The 19,609-nt window shown below is 40.3% G+C and overlaps 2 protein-coding genes across 3 annotated transcripts in view; one reads left to right on the top strand and one right to left on the bottom strand.

The window, feature by feature from the left end:
* fbln2 (fibulin 2) overlaps nucleotides 1-19,609 on the bottom strand; it is an 890,980-nt gene that overhangs the window by 179,994 nt on the left and 691,377 nt on the right. The gene's annotated exons all lie outside the window — the stretch shown is intronic.
* On the top strand, nucleotides 1,307-17,969 carry LOC114668436 (tripartite motif-containing protein 54-like). The gene is made up of 4 exons (XM_051921518.1): nucleotides 1,307-1,875; nucleotides 14,700-14,858; nucleotides 15,181-15,351; nucleotides 16,996-17,969. The coding sequence occupies exons 1-4, from the start codon at nucleotides 1,690-1,692 to the stop codon at nucleotides 17,563-17,565; spliced, it is 1,086 nt and encodes a 361-aa protein (XP_051777478.1). The 5' UTR covers nucleotides 1,307-1,689; the 3' UTR covers nucleotides 17,566-17,969.

Here is a 19,609-nt window from a genome sequence, read left to right as displayed (position 1 = left end):
CACATACAACAACGCGCCTCTCAAACGGCACAAGCAAAAGATACACGTCACGGACATCAACGACAGACACCTGCTAAACACTTGCGCCAGTTAGCTGACAACGCGTTCAATAATGAGTCCACTATTCAGGAAAATTCATTGGGATTAATGAATATCATTTGCAATCATTGTCATTCACTTAACTACACTGAAGAAACAACTAGCAATACAAGTAATGAATTTACACGTTGTTGTCAAAAGGGTCAAATTAGACTGCCTCCTTTACATTCATATCCTTCATATCTACAGAACCTTCTAACTAACGAAGTACCTGAAAGTGAAAACTTTATGAACTGCATTACATCCTACAAATCGGTATCCACTATGAACATGAACATGAACAGTAGCACTGCACGTGACATCCGTCTTGCAAAACTGTTAATTATTGATGAATGTACAATGGCATCCAGTCACTTACTCAACACCATTCATAAACTTCTACAAACGTTGATGAATAATAATATTCCCTTTGGAGGAAAGGTACTTTTATTAGGAGGAGATTTTAGACAGTGCTTAGCTATTGTTCCACATGCCATGCGCTCAGCTATTGTTCAGTGCACCTTAAAATACGCAGACAATTGGCATTGCTTTCAAAAGATACACTTAGTACAAAACATGCGATGTCCAGATCCAGATCATAACAATTGCTTATTACATCTGGGAGATGGTACACTCACCAATACAGATAGACTTCACCCAGATATTAGTACAATTCCTCAAGCCTTTATCTGCGACGACTTAGTTACAGAGATATTTGGAACAGCAATCTCATTAGACCAAATACCCCTTTTAACACAACGCACTATATTATGTCCAAAAAATATTAATGTGGAAAACATAAATACCCAAGTCATTGCATTACTTCCTGGAGAGACACAACTCTTTCTAAGCTCTGACAAAGTTGACTTTGATCACGACGATGACCATCTTCATTGACCTTACAAGTTCTGACCTGAAATTACCTTTTACACTTAAAAGGCGTGTACAAAGAAATTTTCCAATAACCCTTTACACTGTGCCACACACTTTATTGTTTGCTTTCTATTTGCATCATCTACACCTTCACACTATTCTATATCTCATTCATACATCACGCTCTTTGTCATTTCCCAACACCAGGGGTTGGCGAGCGAAGTGAGCAGGCCGCCCCCTAGTATTAAAAATAAACTGATCTGTATTGAACTTAGCCGGTTCAGTAAGTAGATATAGGATATGGCAGGTTGAATAATGGAATGATGGATGAATAGATGGCTATCTCCCAACTCTGTGTAAATGTTGACTGGCCTTCCTATTCTGTATTTGTAATCTGGCTGGTACCACCTCAGGACACTTTAAGGGAGTCTCAGCACAACAAAGAAGAAATTCGGTTGCTAGGAAGTTCAGAATCACATAGGGCGGCCCCTACACAACCTGAAATAGAGCTGACCAGACTAGGACAATGCTTTATCAGCCCAAGCTGGCTTCATTCCTGACAGCACTTTTGAAAAATCTTTTTTTTACTCATCTCATTTTTGACAGAATTTAGTTTTTATTGTAAAGGTGGTCATTTTTGGTGTCAGTGCATCTGCTACCATCCCACCATCTGTAATGCGCATGGCCCTTGGTCTGTGATGTCAAAGAAGAGTGAGTCGAGGCTGTTCCCTTGTCAGGATGGCAGTGGCCATGGACTGGCTCAACAGCGAGCTGTCCTGCCCAGTGTGTTTGGAGCTGTTCACACCTCCTGTGTTGGTCCTGCCCTGCTCCCACAATTTCTGCAAGAGGTGCATTCAGCAAACCCTGCTTGACCAAAACCAAGTGCTGGAGACCAGAAGGTTCTGCTGCCCCGTCTGTCGAAAGGTGAGCAAGCAGAAAAGAATTCAAGGGAGCATCAAGGGAGGGCATCAACAGTATTGTTTGTGTATGATACTTTCCAGCAAAATATTTAACAGTTGTCTGAGAAAAGGAGAATAAGATGAGACATGACTGAAGTGTTTAAAATTACGAAGGAAATTAGTGCAGTGGATTGAGACTGTTACTTTAAAATGAGTTCATCATGAACAAGGGGACACAGTTGTAAACTTGATAAGGGAAACTTTTGCACAAACATTAGAAAGTTTTACCTTCACAGAGAACCATAGGCACTTGGAATAAGCTACCAAGTAGTGTGGTAGACAGTAGGACTTCAGGGACTTTCAAAACTGAATTGGATGTTTTGCTTTGTTGGGTTAAACGCCTGTATTTGTCAAAAGTTTTCTATTATTCAGATTTTTTTTTTCTAAAAAATCAGAAGTGACATGACTCGTATGAATGTAAATGAACTAGAAATCATAGTTTACAAAAGTAGTGAAGTGTAAAGTTGGGTGAAATGTTAGAAAATGTGTGTAGTATCTATCTATCTATCTATCTATCTAGTTCCCTAATGTAAAAGCAGCTAAACTGATGCAATAGCCAAGACTTGGACTGTGGGCCCAATAGCCACAGGGGTCCTTTATGTCAGCAGCCCACCAGGCTGCAGAAGAGGTGCAAGACATGCTTGGTGGTACTGATAATGGCTGGTATATTATATTTTTGCATTTATTAACAGCCGACCCCTTTTCCCAGACTGGCCACTACACTAACAAGTCTTTTGCTTCGGCTAGCCTGAAGACTCTCAAGATGATAATAAACCGTACTCCTTATAGGTTGTCCTTTTTTCCCCCAACACAATGAAATAACAAGCAAATAGTAGACAGAAATGCAAAATCAAAAGCGGATATATTGTAAGTGATAAGTATATATACACATAAAGACAGATGAATATTCAATAATATGTAAGTGCACACAAACCACCACTTATCCCAATAACACCCGTGAATATTTATATATATATATATATATATATATATATATATATATATATATATATATATATATATATATTATATACACGAGCGCACAGATATTCAACAATAATACTATTTACAAAAACCCTCCCTAGCCCCTAAACAATAAATGAATTATCACAGCACATAAACACGAACACAGATCGATAATAAGCAGCAGATGAAATGTATATGATAAGTGAGTCCCAAAGCTGTAAAAGTCCGGCGGATATTGATGACTGGCTGATGTGATACCTTGCTTCCTCCCGACAATACAAAAACAACCTCATCGTATATGTCCTCAGCAATGGTTGGTATGAACAAAAACCTCAGGGTTTCTCTGCACAGGTTTCCGTAAATGTTAATCTGGATCTTGAAAAAAGCAAGTAATGGAATGGCACAATAAACGGGATGATGGGTGGAAATGACTGTAAATAATGGATCCTTCCTTCTCACGATCTTCGTTCTCTTTCTCTCTCCTCACTCCCTTTCCTTTAGATAGATAGATAGATAGATAGATAGATAGATAGATAGATAGATAGATAGATAGATAGATAGATAGATAGATAGATACTTTATTAATCCCAATGGTTTACGCTCCTCTAGTTTAAATAATGACAGTCCCGGATGTAATTGGTGGAAAACAACAGGTAATTTCCATCTTGGGGTTGCGGTCTCCCTTCATCATCCTTCCATTTTTATCTTACGGGGACAACATTTACTTATACACACATATAATACAGCAAATGGGACAATGAAAACAAGATAGATAGATAGATAGATAGATAGATAGATAGATAGATAGATAGATAGATAGATAGATAGATAGATAGATAGATAGATAGATAGATACTTTATTAATCTCAAGGGGAAATTCAAATACTCTAGCAGCAGCATACTGATACAAAAAATGATATTAATTTAAAGAGTAATAAAAATGCAGGTAAAAACAGACAATAACTTTGAATAATGTTAACGTTTAGCCCCCCGGGTGGAATTAAAGAGTCGCATAGTTTGGGGGAGGAACGATCTCCTCAGTTTGTCACTGAAGCTGCTCCTCTGTCTGGAGATGACACTGTTCAGTGGATGCAGTGGATTCTCCATAATTGATAGGAGCCTGCTGAGCGCCCGTCGCTCTGCCACGGATGTTACAATAGAGCCTGCCTTCCTCACCAGTTTGTCCAGGCGTAAGGCGTCCTTCTTCTTAATGCTGCCTCCCCAGCACACCTCCGTGTAGAAGAGGGCGCTCACCACAACCGTTTGATAGAACATCTGCAGCATCTTATTGCAGATGTTGGAGGATGCCAGTCTTCTAAGGAAGTATAGCCGGTAAATGCACTCAGCACAGACAAAAAACAAATATTTGTTATTATGTAGCCCCGCTACAATGTGCCTTACAAAAGAGTGTTAAATATGAGAATCAAACACGCGTGTCAGTGAAACAAAATTGTATGCTTAAGTCAGTTCAGTCAGAAATACAGTCAATGCCATACTTCACAGAATGTGATGACAGAACGGTTTATCGTGGTGAAGAGAGAGCTGAGCCAAAAGGTGAGGCTGTCGATTTACCAGTCGATCTACGTTCCTACCTTCACCTATGGCCACGAGCTTTGGGTAGTGACCGAAAGAGCAAGATCCCGGATACAAGCGACCGAAATGAGTTTTCTCTGCAGGGTGGCTGGACTTTCCCTTAGAGATAGGGTGTGGAGTTCAGTTATCCGGGAGAGACTCGGAGTAGAATCGCTGTTCCTCTGCATTGAGAGGAGTCAGTTGAGGTGGTTCGGGCATCCCTGGACACTTCCCTAGGGGGTGTTTCAGGCATGTTCCACTGGGAGAAGGCCTACGGGGCAGACCCAGGACACGCTGGAGGGATTATATCTTCCGGCTGGCCTGGGAACGTCTCGGGGTCCTCCCAGAGGAGCTGGAGGAGGTGGCCAGGGAGAGGGAGGTCTGGGCTTCCCTGCTTAGGCTGCTTCCCCCATGACCCAACCTCAGATAAGCGGTGGATAATGGATGGATGGATGATGACAGAAACAAAGAAAACATGTTCAACCCCACCTTCCCCTAAAGGACACATTTTGCACATTTGATGTACCACTTTACTGTAAATCCTATTTGGGAATTGCTGGTTCTAGGGAGAATAAACTATTGAAAATTATTGTATATCTAACTAGCTGTCCCCTGCGGCTCCACCCTCGTAGCAGTGAAAAAGGACAAGCTTTAAAAATTAATGAACAAACAGGTATCGCTAACTAGTGGTGGGGAGGTACCCTTCAACACGTGGCGAGAGGTACAACGACTTGAACTGAGGCTGACACGTGAGTGAGGAGGGTCCTGTCTGGCTCCCCACTCCTGACGTCACGCCTTCCCCTTGACCCGCAGCCTCTGTCTCAGATTAGGGAGTGATATGGTATTGGCGCTATGAGAGAAGTCGCAGAATCAACCGGATTGTTCAAGCAAATTACAGAAAAAAACCTGATCTAAATCTGTTATGTAGTTCTCTCATGAAAAACGGACAGACATACAGACAGACAGATGTTGGATTTTATATATAGGGAGAGATGTAGGAAACCCTAGTCCTGTTGTGACATTTTGGCCATAGGTCATAATTGCAGATTTAAATGAAATAAAATAAATCAAAAAAATAATTGTGTTCCAGCAACTTATGAAATCATACACACCTGCAAGTAATTTAGTCTTTTTATTATATTTTCCCCATATTACTGAGCTCTCAGTGACAAAAGTGTTTTGTCCTCCGTGCAGACAATTTCAAACAAACTAGAGATGCAGACCTAACATAGAAGAAAATTGTCCACTAAAACAATTTTTAAATCAGAATTTTAATTTCACATCAGATCACAATATAGTGGTGTAAAAATGAAAGAATGAATTACCAAATATTTGATTGTTTTCTGTGATGGGCTAGCAGCCTATCCAGAACTGCTTCCTCCTTCTCATGCAATGCAGCAGGTTTAAGGTTTAAGGTTTCTTTATTTAGTCATGTTTACACAAGAAAAAATGAAATTTGCTTTCTCAGTTGCATCTAATAACAGACAGAATGAAATAAAACAGACAAACAGAAACAAGACAGGTTAAATAAGGTAAGACAGTTAGATAATACATGTTTACATCAAAAAAAAAAAGAAAAAAGGTTACAGGATATATATCAAAACCTTAATCGTTATCTCCGATATTTCTTATTGAAAAGTCAAATGGCACAAGGAAGAAAGGAGTTTCTGGAGCGATTTGTGTGGGTTTTCAAAGCGACTCTCCTTCCTGATTTACTGAAGTTTAGTTCTACATGTAATGGATGTCTGTCATCAGTTGAGATGATTTCCAGTTTCTTTAACATTGCCCTCTGACACACACTAGTCAAATCATCTACATCAGCCCCAATAACTTTAGCTGCATACTTTGTAATCTGCTGGAGCTTTTTTGAGTTTTGGTTTGTCAGACTATTAAACCAGGCAATGAAACTGAAAGTGATCACAGACTGGATCATACTGTGATAGAAGGACAACATGAGGTCCTTGTCTACTTTAAATAGTTTGAGTTTATGGAGGAGAAGTAAGTGCTGGTTGCATTTAGAGAATAATTTTTTTGTATTTGTATTCCAGTTAAGATTGATATCTAGGTAAGTTCCTAAGTATTTCTAGTCAGTCACTATTTCTACCTCCTCTGCCAGAACTACAATAGGTGAACATACAGATTTCTGTCTCTTAAAATCAATTATCATTTCTTTGGTCATTTTTACATTCAGAGTGAGAGAGTTTTTATTGCACCAGTTCACCATCCAGTCCACCTGATTTAGATAGTGGCTTTCATCCTCCTCAGATATGCGTCCTATGATCATGGTGTCATCCGCATACTTAATAATGGAGCAGTGGTCATTGTTCTGTCTCAGGTCACTTGTGTACAGAGTAAACAGTCATGGTGATAAAACACACCCCTGTGGACTTTCTGTGTTTGAATGAATGGCTATTGAAAAAGTGTCCCGTACTTTAACTGTCTGTGAACGATTTAAAGGAAAGTTCTGAATCCATAGTGTAATAAATGGGTTTACATTCATACTGTTCAATTTCCCAATCAGTATATGAGGCTGTATGGTATTGAACGCTGAAGAAAAATCCAAAAATATTGCTCTGACATATGAACCAGGCTGATAAAGAAACGTGTGGATTTGATGTAAGATAACAAGCAGAGCATCTTCCACACTTCTGTTTGCACAATAAGCAAATTGATTGTTGTCTTGAAAAGACTTTGTCTCTGTCATTAAAATGTTTTTCACAAAGTGTTCAAAGCATTTCATTGGAATAGATGTAAGTGCCACTGGTCTGTAATCATTCAAACAGCTTGGCCTAGAAACATTAGATACAGGGGTAACAATTGATTGTTTCCACAGATTAGGTACAATACCACAGGTCAGAGACCAGTTAAAAAGCAAATGAAAACCTGGAGGGAGCTGCTAAAGCAAGACTTTAAGAGCCGACCTGATATGCCGTGTGGTCCCACTGCACTATTTGTTTTGGCCTGCCGCAAGCCTTTCTCCACTTCAGTTAAAATGAACCCAATCACAGCAGAATACCTGGTGTTTTTATAAAGCATTTCCTTTATTTCTGTATTTTGGGTGCTCAAATCACTTGTTTCAAATCTGGCAAAAAAAGTTATTCAGTTCATCTGCTAAAAGCTTGTGGTCTTTGTCAGCTGGAAAATTCACATTCTTTGTAGGGCCCAGTCCTGAAATTGTTTTTAGTCCCTTCCAGACCTGCTTTGGATTGTTATCATTGAACCACCTCTTGATTTTTTCCCCATACATCTTTTTATTTTGTTTAATTAACCTGTTAATCCTTTGCTGTAAAATTCACTTATCTTCTATCTCATTTTCTTGATGTGCATGTTACTTTTCCAATAGTAATGCTTTAATCTCTTTAGTGATCCATGGCTTACTGTTTGGGTACAACTTGACAGTTTTTTCCTTAATGATCATAGACTCACAGAATTTCATAGATTCGCTGACAGTATAGGTGGCCTCATTCAGTGACTGTGAGGATGTCAGCACATCCCAATTTGTACTGGAGAAGCATTCCCGCAGTTCCTCTACACCGTCCATGCACCAGTTTTGTGTTGTTCGTATGGCTGGTTTTTCTTGTTTCAGTTTCTGTTTGTACTTCAGGAGCAGATGAATAACGACGTGGTCAGACGCACCCAGGGCTGCTCTGTGATGGGATATGTAGGCACCAGGGGCGTTTCCATAGCACTTGTCCAGAGTTTTGTCCCCTTTGGTGTTAATATTCACATACTAATGGTAATTTGGTAATACTGACTCCAGATTGCATAAATTAAAATCACCCATCACAAGTTTGAAAGAACCAGGTGATTTGATTTCTAGTTCATGAGCAGTTTCAAGAATCGATCCAGCTGCAGCTCCCACATCAGCATGTGGCAGAATGTAAACGACTGTCACAAATAACTGATTAAACTCCCATGGTAGATAGTATGGGCGAAGTCCGACGGAGAGTAGTTCAATTTTCGGCGTGCAAATGCGTTCTTTTTCAGTGATATTCCTGCACCACCTTTTGTTAATGTAAAGGCAGACCCCACCACCCGTCTGCTTACCAGAAGCTGGATTTCTGTCTCGCCGTACGCAAACAAATCCATCTACTTCGACTGCTGTATCCGAGTCTGCATTCTTAAACCAGGTCTCCATTAAGCACATCAGACAGCTTTCACGGTACTCGTGGAGGTATCGCGCAGATGCTCTCAACTCGTCCAGTTTATTTTGCACACTCTAAAAAGAGAAAAAGGGCTCTTTTTGATTTAAGGTAATTTTAGTAGTTGTAATGAACTACAGTATATTAATATGGTTGTTCACCTAACGCAATTTTTTGCCTTACTTCAAATTAAAAAACCTTGCTGTCGCTTAATGTAACTTCTTCTATTTAGTCTAAAGCAAAAAATCACTTTGGAGACCTTGCCGGCTCCGACCCCTGTGATGTCACGTCCGGGTTCGCACCAATGGCAGAAGACCTACATGACCCCTACCCGTTTGACTTCACTTCCTGTCTCCCCCTTTAAAAGCCTCCACCTTTTCCCTATTCCCTCAGTTCTGTTTGGATTCGGTTTTGTGCACATCAGTGCTGTATTATTTTGAAAAGCAACTTTGCTGCCAGAAAACCAAATTATATGGGTGGCTGCCCCAAACCTTTATATGACTCTGTCTCGAGTTTGTGACTATATATATATATATATATATATTGTGGAGACTGGCTCGGACACAGACAGGCAGACACGTTCATGTCACCCAAGACACGTTTATTATACATAATATTTACAGTAAACAGTGCACAAACCCAGTGCACAAAGCACCAATCACCCCTTTTAAAGTCCTGGCCACAACACAATGCCTTTCTCTTCCTGGTCCGCCTCCACTCCTCTCCAACACGCTTTGTCTTCTTCCTCCCGACTCTCGCCCTGACTGGAGGGAGGCGGCCCCTTTTATATGCCCCGGATGGGCTCCAGGTGCCTCATTAGGGCCTCCGTGGCCACACCCCTGTGTGGCGGAAGCTCCCAAGGTGTTGCCGGAAGTCCACCAGGTGCTTTCAAGTTTCTTCCCCCCAGCACTTCCCGGTGTGGCGGAAGTACTGAGGGCCAACACTCCCAAGGCATTGGGGCACCCCCTGGCGGTGACCACGGGCCCCTACAGGGCTGAGCTTCCAAGCTCCGTACCCGTGGTCCCCAAAGCCACCAGGGAGGACGCCCCCTCGTGTCCTGGAGGAGGCACAAGCCCTCCTCCACTCCTCCTAGGCGTCCCGGCCGGGCATGGATGCCCGCCGGGCACCACAATATATATATATATATATTTTATGTATACTATATAATGTTATGTAATGTTCAAAATATAAGGTGTATTTAATATATGTATATATAATTATTTCAAATAGATATTTTATGCTGCGGTGTGTTGGCACCCTGCCTGGGATTGGTTCCTGCTTTGTGCCCTGTGTTGGCTGGGATTGGCTCCAGCAGACCCCCGTGACCCTGTATTCGGATTCAGCGGGTTGGAAAATGGATGGATGGATGGATATGTTATGTATAATTTATAAACATTTTTTGTGAAAAGCTTATAAAATATTTTGTGTATTTAATATGTATATATATGTATTTTTTGTGAAATGTTTGTTCTGAATATTTACAGAAAAAACATGTTCAAGGAATGACCAAAAAATTGATTTTTGTGTTGCAAATATTCAGTAATAAATCTAAAAGAGTTTTGCTATAGCTGGTTCAGTAACATTCACCACCATTAGATCAGTTTAAAAACATGTTTCATGTTTGAAGGCACTGTACAAAATGTAGCACTAATTTTAAAATAAATTTGCTTCCATTGTTTAAAGCAAAACATTGTTGTGGTTTGTTTTATTAAAAACAATTTCACCCTAACAAACAGTGAATTCAACACCATATAAAGAACATATTTAGTTGAGTCCAATTAAGAATTTAAGTTGGCATTACAGTGAATACAATAATGGACAAAATTTTAATTTGAGTTCATCCGTCCATTATCCAACCCGCTATATCCTAACTACAGGGTGTCGGGGGTCTGCTGGAGCCAATCCCAGCCAACACAGGGCGCAAGGCAGGAAACAAACCGCGGGCAGGGCGCCAGCCCACCTCAGTTAATTTGAGCTTTTAAAGAAATTTGGTTTGAGCTAAATACATTTTTTTGCTTTTATTCAAGTATTTGAAAAGGTTAAAACAAACTCAAATGAATTAAGTTTATTCAAATACTTTTTGAAATTTGAATGAAATCAATTAAATTGCTTGTTACCTTGTGAAGTAATTTATTTAGGTTGATCCAACAAAACATTTTTTACAGTGCAAGGACTGTGCGTTGCTCATGATGATGGTTGGCAAAGGTGTTTAAAAACTTCTCTGTCTCAGATGTACTCGTAGTCCACCTCGTTTTCCTCACTTTCTGGGTTTCAAAGATTTTAATTTGTCCGGTATATAAGTAATACACGGGGAGTAACTGGTAGCTGGTCTCATAGATAGCAGCGCATCCCGGCTGTAAATGAACAGCGCCGGCCACACACCTGGGATTTCCTGCGCAGGTAGTGCGTTAGTGTCCCGTTGGATTCCAAAGGCGATAACGATCAAAAGTAAAAAACTTTCGCAAATGTTATAAAGCATTTTATAGAAATAACTACTTGCAAACTAGTAAAAGAAAACCAAAGAAAACAATTTTACACGATTTAAGAACAAAAAGCAGGTACAAAACAAGGCGAGATGCAATGAGAGGTCTGCTGCACTGCGGCGACTGGAAAACTACTAGCAGGGACAAACTGCGGGTCCTTGCAATCCTGTATTGAATAATTAGGTTTTGAAAAATGTAGATGCATGATCAAATCAAACAGCAAACATTCAGTGCTGAAATCCCAGCCAACCCCTCCACCCCCCCGCCCCCTCAGTTTCAATGTGACTAAGAGAGAGCAAAAATCAAGGTGGTGCTTTAAAATACTGTGGTGTTATTCATTTTACATACACTAAGCTATGCAGATCATATCACATTCACCCTTCACATGATACTTAATTTCTCACCCAAGAATAGATAAGAAAGAAGATAAAATGAATTGGCTTACAAATTATAAATAAACAAGTCAAGTCAAGTTGGGGAGCATGCACTGGTACAGTGTGTTGCCACACCCACCATACGACGAAATAACTCAGGATCTTGGTTGACAACCCCCAGACAGACACATAGTCCAGTACCACCCTCCAGAAATTACCCTTTATCTGCTGCAGCCAGGTGTTACGTGGGCAACCCCTTGGCCTGGTCCAGCCATTCGGGTCCCCAACAATGAGGATCTTATGAGCTGGATCACACTCGGGGAAACGTGCCACATGGCTGTAGTGCTGTAACTGACACTTCCTCATGATGCAGGTAATGTGCCTCAGTTGGGACTTTGTGAGCAACCGCTCATTTGACACAAAGTCAAACCAACAGCACCCAAGGGTTTTCCGGAGAGACAGTACTGATGGAGTCCAGTCTTCGTCTCAGGTCACTGGATAGCGTCCAAGTCTCACAACCATATAGCAACACAGGAAGCAGCAGGACTCTAAAGACTTGGACCTTCGTCCCTTTGCATAGATATCGGGAGCGCCACACACCCCTTTCCAGCGACCTCATGACCCCCCATGCTCTCCCAGTCCATCTACCGACTTCATAGGAAGAGTCACCAGAGACATGAATGTCACTGCCAAGGTAAACCTCTCGACAAAGTCGACACTCTCTCCGCAGACAGACACACTGCTGATGGCTGTGCCCAAGAGGTCATTAAACCCTGTTTCAAAAAACATTACGAGCATTTAATAGGATCCATATTTGGATTTAAAAATGAGAAAACTGGTAACTTTGGAAAATAAACCTTTAAACCAAAAGATAAACACTGCCATCTGTTGGGGGCTCCTCTTTATTTCTTCACTTTAGCTTGGGTAGAATGGTGGCCCACAGCTCAAGTCTAGTGTTCAAATATTCATGGAGTCTGCATATTCTCCCTGGGTTGGTATTTCTTTCTTTGGGTTCTAAATATTCTAAACCTCTCACAGATGTTCATATGATGTTGACTGCAAACCCAGGTTTGCTCCTATGTGAGTTGGTAAGACAGGTTGAATTCTTTCTTCCTCCTGATGTTGCAGGGATAAACTCCATCTTCCCATGATCCTAAAATATGATTTCGCCATTTCTGAAAATGCATGGATACATTTTTTTATTTTGATTTGATATACTTTATTAATCCACAAGGGGAAATTGTCTTTTCGCATGACCTTTGGAGGTCAGATCACAGGGTTAGTGATTGTATAACATCCATGGAGCAATTTTAAGGTTAGGGTCCAATTGAGTTAGGATAATCAATCTTATCCTAATAAGACTGTAAATGATAACTGGCCTATTGACTCCAGCAGCTGAGATCTTTAAGACATCTATAAAAACACTTGGCTACTCAGAGCTACACTGGGAACGCAACAAACATATTTATATTGTCTTGTTCACTCTTCTTTATTTTGATTTAAATTTAATGCAGGATTTTCCTCTCAGGCATGTCAGATAGTTGTTCCTGTTCACAATACAGGCACTTAGGCAGTGATTAAAATGACGGCAAAGTCACACATATGTGCATGCATGCCCATCCGTGCGTCCGCATGCCTGTATGCCTGTCTGTGTGCCAGTGTGTCTGTCCGTATGTCCATGTGCTCGTCCACGTGCCAGAGTCTCAAGCTTGAATGTAACACCTGTACAAATGGCAGTGTCACAGTTTGAGTAAATCTCAACTATTGTGACAAAATGTTTAATTAACGACAGCATCTCTTTCATGAAGTAAATAAAACATTAAAAATGCTCTAACCCATTTATTTTCTAAAAATCACATATCTATAAAAGGGACGCAATGAAGCTGGTGGCTACTCAAGCAAACATTGGGCACAAAGCAGTAAGAATCCATGGACAGAACTAATTCATAGTAGGGCAAACACACACACACACACACACACACACACACACACACACACACTCACCCACACCCACCCAGTCATACACACACACACACACACACACACACACCCACTCACACATGCACACACACACACACACACACCACACACACACACACACACACGCTCACACACATATACTTTCCGAGGACAATTCAGACTCTCCAATCCATCTGACCTTCATGTTTTTTAAAACAGTTTACCCAGTCCCCGAACACCGGAAAATTACGACATGTATACTCAAATTTGTTCAAAAATAGGAAAGTGTTTATTTTGTGACAAATACAAAAAATGAAGTTTTCTGGCATTTTAATATCATTCAAGGAACTTGTGTAGTTTTTCATAATGTCAAAGCTTTAAACTTGTAAGATTTAGCTTATATAGTAACTTTATATTACAATTTATGATAATATGACTTGGGATATGATGGAAATATGTAGATGTATGGTTGTAATCTCTTATATATATTTCTCTTCTGGTTCGTCCTGCTTCCACTTCAAAACCGGTCCCGCCCACACGCAGCCGACATGGCATTTCTCGATTTCTATTCGTCCTCTTCCATGTCATGCACTATACTGGCCTGCTGAGCGTAATACATCCAACAAGTACTCGAGGTGCTGCCACAACGGTAAAGTAGCTTTACCACCTTTGCGGGAGCCACCTGTGTCTTTTCAACAGCTTCTTACACAGCAAACATCAGAAGCTAGAAATTATCGTGAACAAATTTGAGAATACAACTCTTCTCTAGCGTTTGCTTCCATGGCTGCACAGATAACTCAGCCTCCTGGCCACGGACCATACTGTTTTAAAATACACAGGCAAATTTATCACCAAATCTCTCCACTATACGTTAACACTTCTACCTGTCCCGGATATGGGCAGTTGTATGTTTTTGACACAGCGCAAGCTACTGAAGTACGTTTACAAAATAAAGCAAACTCTGCATGTAGCGAAAATGTACTTCTCCAGCTAGATTCCATGCTCAGAACCATCAACTCCTTCAGTAAATCATACAAACACATGCATAATATCGCTCAGTCCGATTCAACAGCATCTGTACGAATGGTTTTCAAGGAAAACCCTGGGCAGGATTTACGACAATACAATGCCCCGACATGATATGATGGAAATATGTAGATGTATGGTTGTAATTATTTTTTAATGCTTGTCTGGCCACCCCAAGACTAAATGTTGAACTTTGCCCATGAAGAAAACAGACAGAGGCCTGGAGGGGGAAAGCCTCATATCTGAGTATTTAACTGTTTATTTCAGAGGATTCGCTTGAGAGGAAGGGGCATTGACAGATTAAAAAGAAACATTCTTCTTGAGAGCATATCAGAGAAGTTTAGGCAGGAGAAGGCCAACGCCAAAGTGAATGAGCAGAACCATCAGCTGCAAATATGTGAGAAACATGAAGAATTGTTGAATTTGGTAAGCAATATGTCTTGGCTTTATTTCTGGTGTAGTAAATGTAATATTGGAGATGCATAGTGTTAGAGTGCTGCATGGATCAGTGATTGGATGGTTCAAAAATATCTTTCTGCCTATTGGCACAACAGTTGTGTGAAAAACAAATGCTTTGTTAGTGACTTAAGTGGATGGGGATAGTGACAACCATATGTATCAGTCAAACCTTCTGCTTCTGCACCTGATCATTTCCTGTATTATTTACGTTTGTACCTTATATGAGCAGCTTCAGCAGAATGTAAGAATGTGTTACTGATTAGAAGCTTTGGGTCTTTTGTGTCCCTAGATGTGCTTAGATGATGACATCCCAATATGTGTCATCTGCAAAGTATTTGGTGAACACTCTTTACACAATGTGGTAAGACTTGCTGATGTCTATGAAGAAAGGAAGAACAGCTTTACTAAAGAGATCAAGAGTATGTATGTGAGATCTGAAAGTGCAGAGGGGAACAGCACGGTAAGGAGGACATTTCCAACATCTCTAATCAGGTTTAAGCCTGAGATCTCTTTCCAGCATATCTTCTCATGGTATTTCTCCATCTGTTCAGTGATGTTAAGGTGGTCAGAAATGTACAGACATTATGTAATTATTATAAATAAAGAACACAAAAAGGGCAAGCAAAGGGAGAAAACAAAGTTAAAACACTCAGATGGTAAACAAATTCTGTGGCCATTAATGAACAGGTTTGGAATCCCCATTTACCAGGTGAATAGACTGGCCCACCTCTTAAGGTACAACAAAATCATCTCTTTCCTTGCCTCCCTCTCTTTCACCTCAAATGCTATTCATGTTGAAGATCCATCCATATAGTTTAAACTTGATTAATCCGCGTAGGGGGCAAGGGCTATCCCAGCAGCACTGGGTGCAAGACAAGAATTAACCCTGGACATATTCCAAGGCACTCTATGGTGCCAATTATCACAAGGTACCCTTCATACAAGGGCACTCTTGTGTGCCAGGGATTGTAGTGTACCCTCATACCCACACTCACTCATATGGGGTCCAGATGTACATCTTTAGAATGTGAGCAAGGAAACTGAATTACCCTGAGAAAAACCAATACCTACAATGGGGGAATGTACAAACCCCCATTGTCAGTGTCCTGTTTTGGACTAAACCCATTACCCTAGAGCTGGGCGGCAGCAGTGCTAAGTGTGGTACCACTTACCCTCCTCTTTAAAGATGAAGGAACTTTTATTTACAGGATGCAGTTGGGGTGTAACTGTGATTCTGCCAGCTATGAACAGACTAGTCAGACATTCATCTTAGTAAGCAGAAGACTGTAAGGTTGTCTTCTGTGTCACAAGTGACCAAAAGTATTTACGATACTCACAAATGAAAGGAAACAGTTGAAAAATACCTGCTCAAAAAACAACATTATCAGTAGCACTTCATGTTGGAGCTAATTATGCAGATGAACTGTGAGTTGCACATCCTAGAAATTTGATTCTGTTCATCTGGACAAGGTTTTTAAGTGGGAGAAATATTTCGAGACTTATCCAAGTCTCTTCCTCAGTCTCAATTGACTGCAGGTTTCCCCAACCTTATAAACAGTTCCTTTGCTTAATCACAGAGACTAGCACCATTGACAAAGGGCCAGTTGATCAGTGATATGCAAATTGTCCACTGATTAGTAGACGTGTGAACCATTCATAGAGGGTTGAGGAATGGCTGCAATCACAGCATTGTAAGATGGCGACAGATGTACCCTTAGGCCCCCTCCTCTGTTCAGAGATGGTCGTTCCTTTTTCACGTAAATGGCCTCCTTGATTCCTCTCTCAAACCAGCGCTCTTCCCTGTCCAGGATGTGCACCTCTTCATCTTTAAAGTAGTGACCACTATCCTGTAGATGTAAATAGACTGCGGAGTCCTGGCCTGACGAGGAAGCTCTTCTGTGTTGTGACATGCGCTTAGCCAGTGGCTGCTTGTGAGTTGCACAGGTCTTTATGCTTAAACTCGATTGACTGTAACACCCACCTGTATACTTTTCTAGTTTCCTCACATTTTTCTCACTGAAAAGATAGAGCTTCAAAGGTGGTCCAAAATATTTAAATCAAAGGTAGGCCTAATGTCAATTTCTTTTTAACTTTTGTTTTACAGAAAATACAAAAAATAAAGAATGATCTCATCATGTCTGCTGAGGAAACCAAGGCAATGATTGAAGCAGTGGGGGGCTCTATGTTAACGATGATAAAATTGAAAATGTCAGCAATAAAGAAGCAGGTGGATGTTGAGTGTGCAGAAAAATGTACCCACCTGTATGCCACCTTGGATGCCCTGCAGGCTCCACAGCGCCTCTACATGCAGATGAAGACAGTACTGGAACAGCACTCAAATCAGGTCCAGTTTCTCAGAGAAGACAGCAAGTTGAGAGCAGAGGCATCCGATATGCTCAAAGAAAACATCCCTGAAAAGGTTCAAGAAGCAGTCACTATTTCTCTGGGTCAGTACTTGGAGGAACTGCTCAAAAATGTTCAGATTTATATGGAGTGCCCTGCTCAAGCTACAAATTTTCTAATGAAAATTTCAGAAGTGTATAACACCTGGAGATATGGCTACTCGGAGAAGGATGCTCTGTCTTACACCCACCTGGATAACATGATATACAGTTTTCTGGCCAGGGAAGTGTGCTTGTTTCAGTCCGGATACAGCTCCACTGAGGAGCGTTAAGTATGATTGAGTTCACCTTTTTAAGAAAATGATGAAGGGCTAAATAACCAATACAAATTTATATTTGTTAAGTCTTTATTCATGATTCATATGCTTTTCAGTAGGACATCTTTCAAGTTGGTTCATGATTCATATGATAGGACATTGTTTTCTAATTTAAGTTACTTCATCCCATCCATTCATTGGAAGGTCTAATTGATGAAGAAAGCAATCCCTCTTTCATGAGTAAGAGGCACTGGTAGAAATTATGGGGAAGATGGAAGCCAGAAAGCATTTCTTCATGTAAAAGATCATGAGAATCTGAAAAGAAATACTGAACTTTGTACCTGAAAGGGAAACCATGACAAATTTTAAGAAATATCTGGGTGAGGTATTGGGACATCTTTGATGTTAGCTATCCAATAAACTTGTTGGGCTAAATGCTCTTCTCTTGTTTTTGAAAGATTTTATTATTACTTGCACATGGGTCCCTGACTCATCACTACACCCTTCACACATGAACTGAAGTAAATGCATCTGCTAATACTAAAGATATTTATTTTACACTTACTTTTAAGTGTTGGAAGTATCAGGTACAGAAAAAGAAAAGGCGCATAGCTCCCTGTGTTTAAACAAGAATAGAAAACAATTGAAAAGCAGGTGAATGAGTATAATTGTGACAAATGACACTCAGGCTCTGGCAAAATTAAGTTAACAATGGAACTGTTTTATTGACTGGGATATGCTGTAATAGAATACTAGGCCTATTTACTTTCAAATGATACAGACCTAAATAACAACCTTCTCAATTCAATTCGGGGAGCCAATCTGACAGGTCTGCCAGAACCAACCCTGGATGGAATGCCAGTTAAAACCCCTCTAATGCATATGTGCTCAGTCAGAGATTGTATTTTTTCTTCACTTAATCCATAAAACAGCTAAATAATACAACTGTAAGATACATCATTTTCAATATTAGAAATAGTTGGATTCTGTGGTAAATGAGTGACATAAGCAGATCAAGTTTTTTTTTACTTTGTTCAGGATAGATATCTAGCTTGACATTTTTTATTTTCTCCACATTTCATATATGAAGGAAGTGTACTTGGGGTTTTCTGAAGGAAATTATTTTTATGTACTTTTTATGTACTTTTCTATATATTTTTCTAAATTAAAAATATATATATATATATTGTGATAATAATGAGTCAAAGACATTGTGGACGAAAAAGGCACACTGAAAAGCAGGCAGATAATATTTTTTCTCAATTCTCTTTTTTATTCATTCGGAGTCACAGTAAGTAGAGATGCAAAAGAGCATAACTTATTGCCGCAAAGCTCAATTGAACACCGAGAAAAAATTAGGAGGGGTTTTTATAATTCAGCATTTCATGATTAATAAGACAGAAAGAACATCCTTATCAAAACAGTAAAGTTAAACAATATGTCTGTTGAGCTAAGCATTATCTGTGTTCTCAAAGCTAAGCACAGGAGAGACGCCTTTGCATAAACTACATGTACTTTTCTGCAGCCTTGTGACCTTGTCCCTGAAACATTCACTCTGAGAAAGGGAAAACAAGAAACAGCTTAGATTTTATTCATGTGGACACTATTTCTCCTGAATTCAATTCAATTCAATTCAATTTTATTTGTCATTTAGCAGAACATCCAAGATGTGCTGCAGAACGAAAATACGATGCACAAGACATTAATAAAAACACATAGTTAAAATCAGCCTACAATAAAATACTAAAATGCTTCATTTAAAAGACGAACGGCAGTAGGAAAAAAACTGTTTTTAAACCTGGTAGTTCTACATTTCAGGCTGCGGTACCTTCTGCTTGAGGGCATGAGGGAAAAGAGTTCAGAGGCAGGATAAGTTGGGTCTCTAGAAATCCGCACAGCTCTGGCCAGACAGCGTTGTTTTGCCAAATCTTGTACATTTGGCAACGGGGCTCCAATGATCCTCTCCGCAGCCCTCACCACTTTCCTCAGTGCTTTCCAGTCCAAAGCACTGCAGCTCTCCTGCCACAGAGAGCTGCTGCTGGTTAGCACGCTCTCTATG

The sequence above is a fragment of the Erpetoichthys calabaricus genome, chromosome 18, assembly GCF_900747795.2.
Source record: "Erpetoichthys calabaricus chromosome 18, fErpCal1.3, whole genome shotgun sequence".
Lineage (NCBI taxonomy): Eukaryota > Metazoa > Chordata > Cladistia > Polypteriformes > Polypteridae > Erpetoichthys > Erpetoichthys calabaricus.
This window is presented reverse-complemented; position numbering and strand designations above follow the sequence as displayed.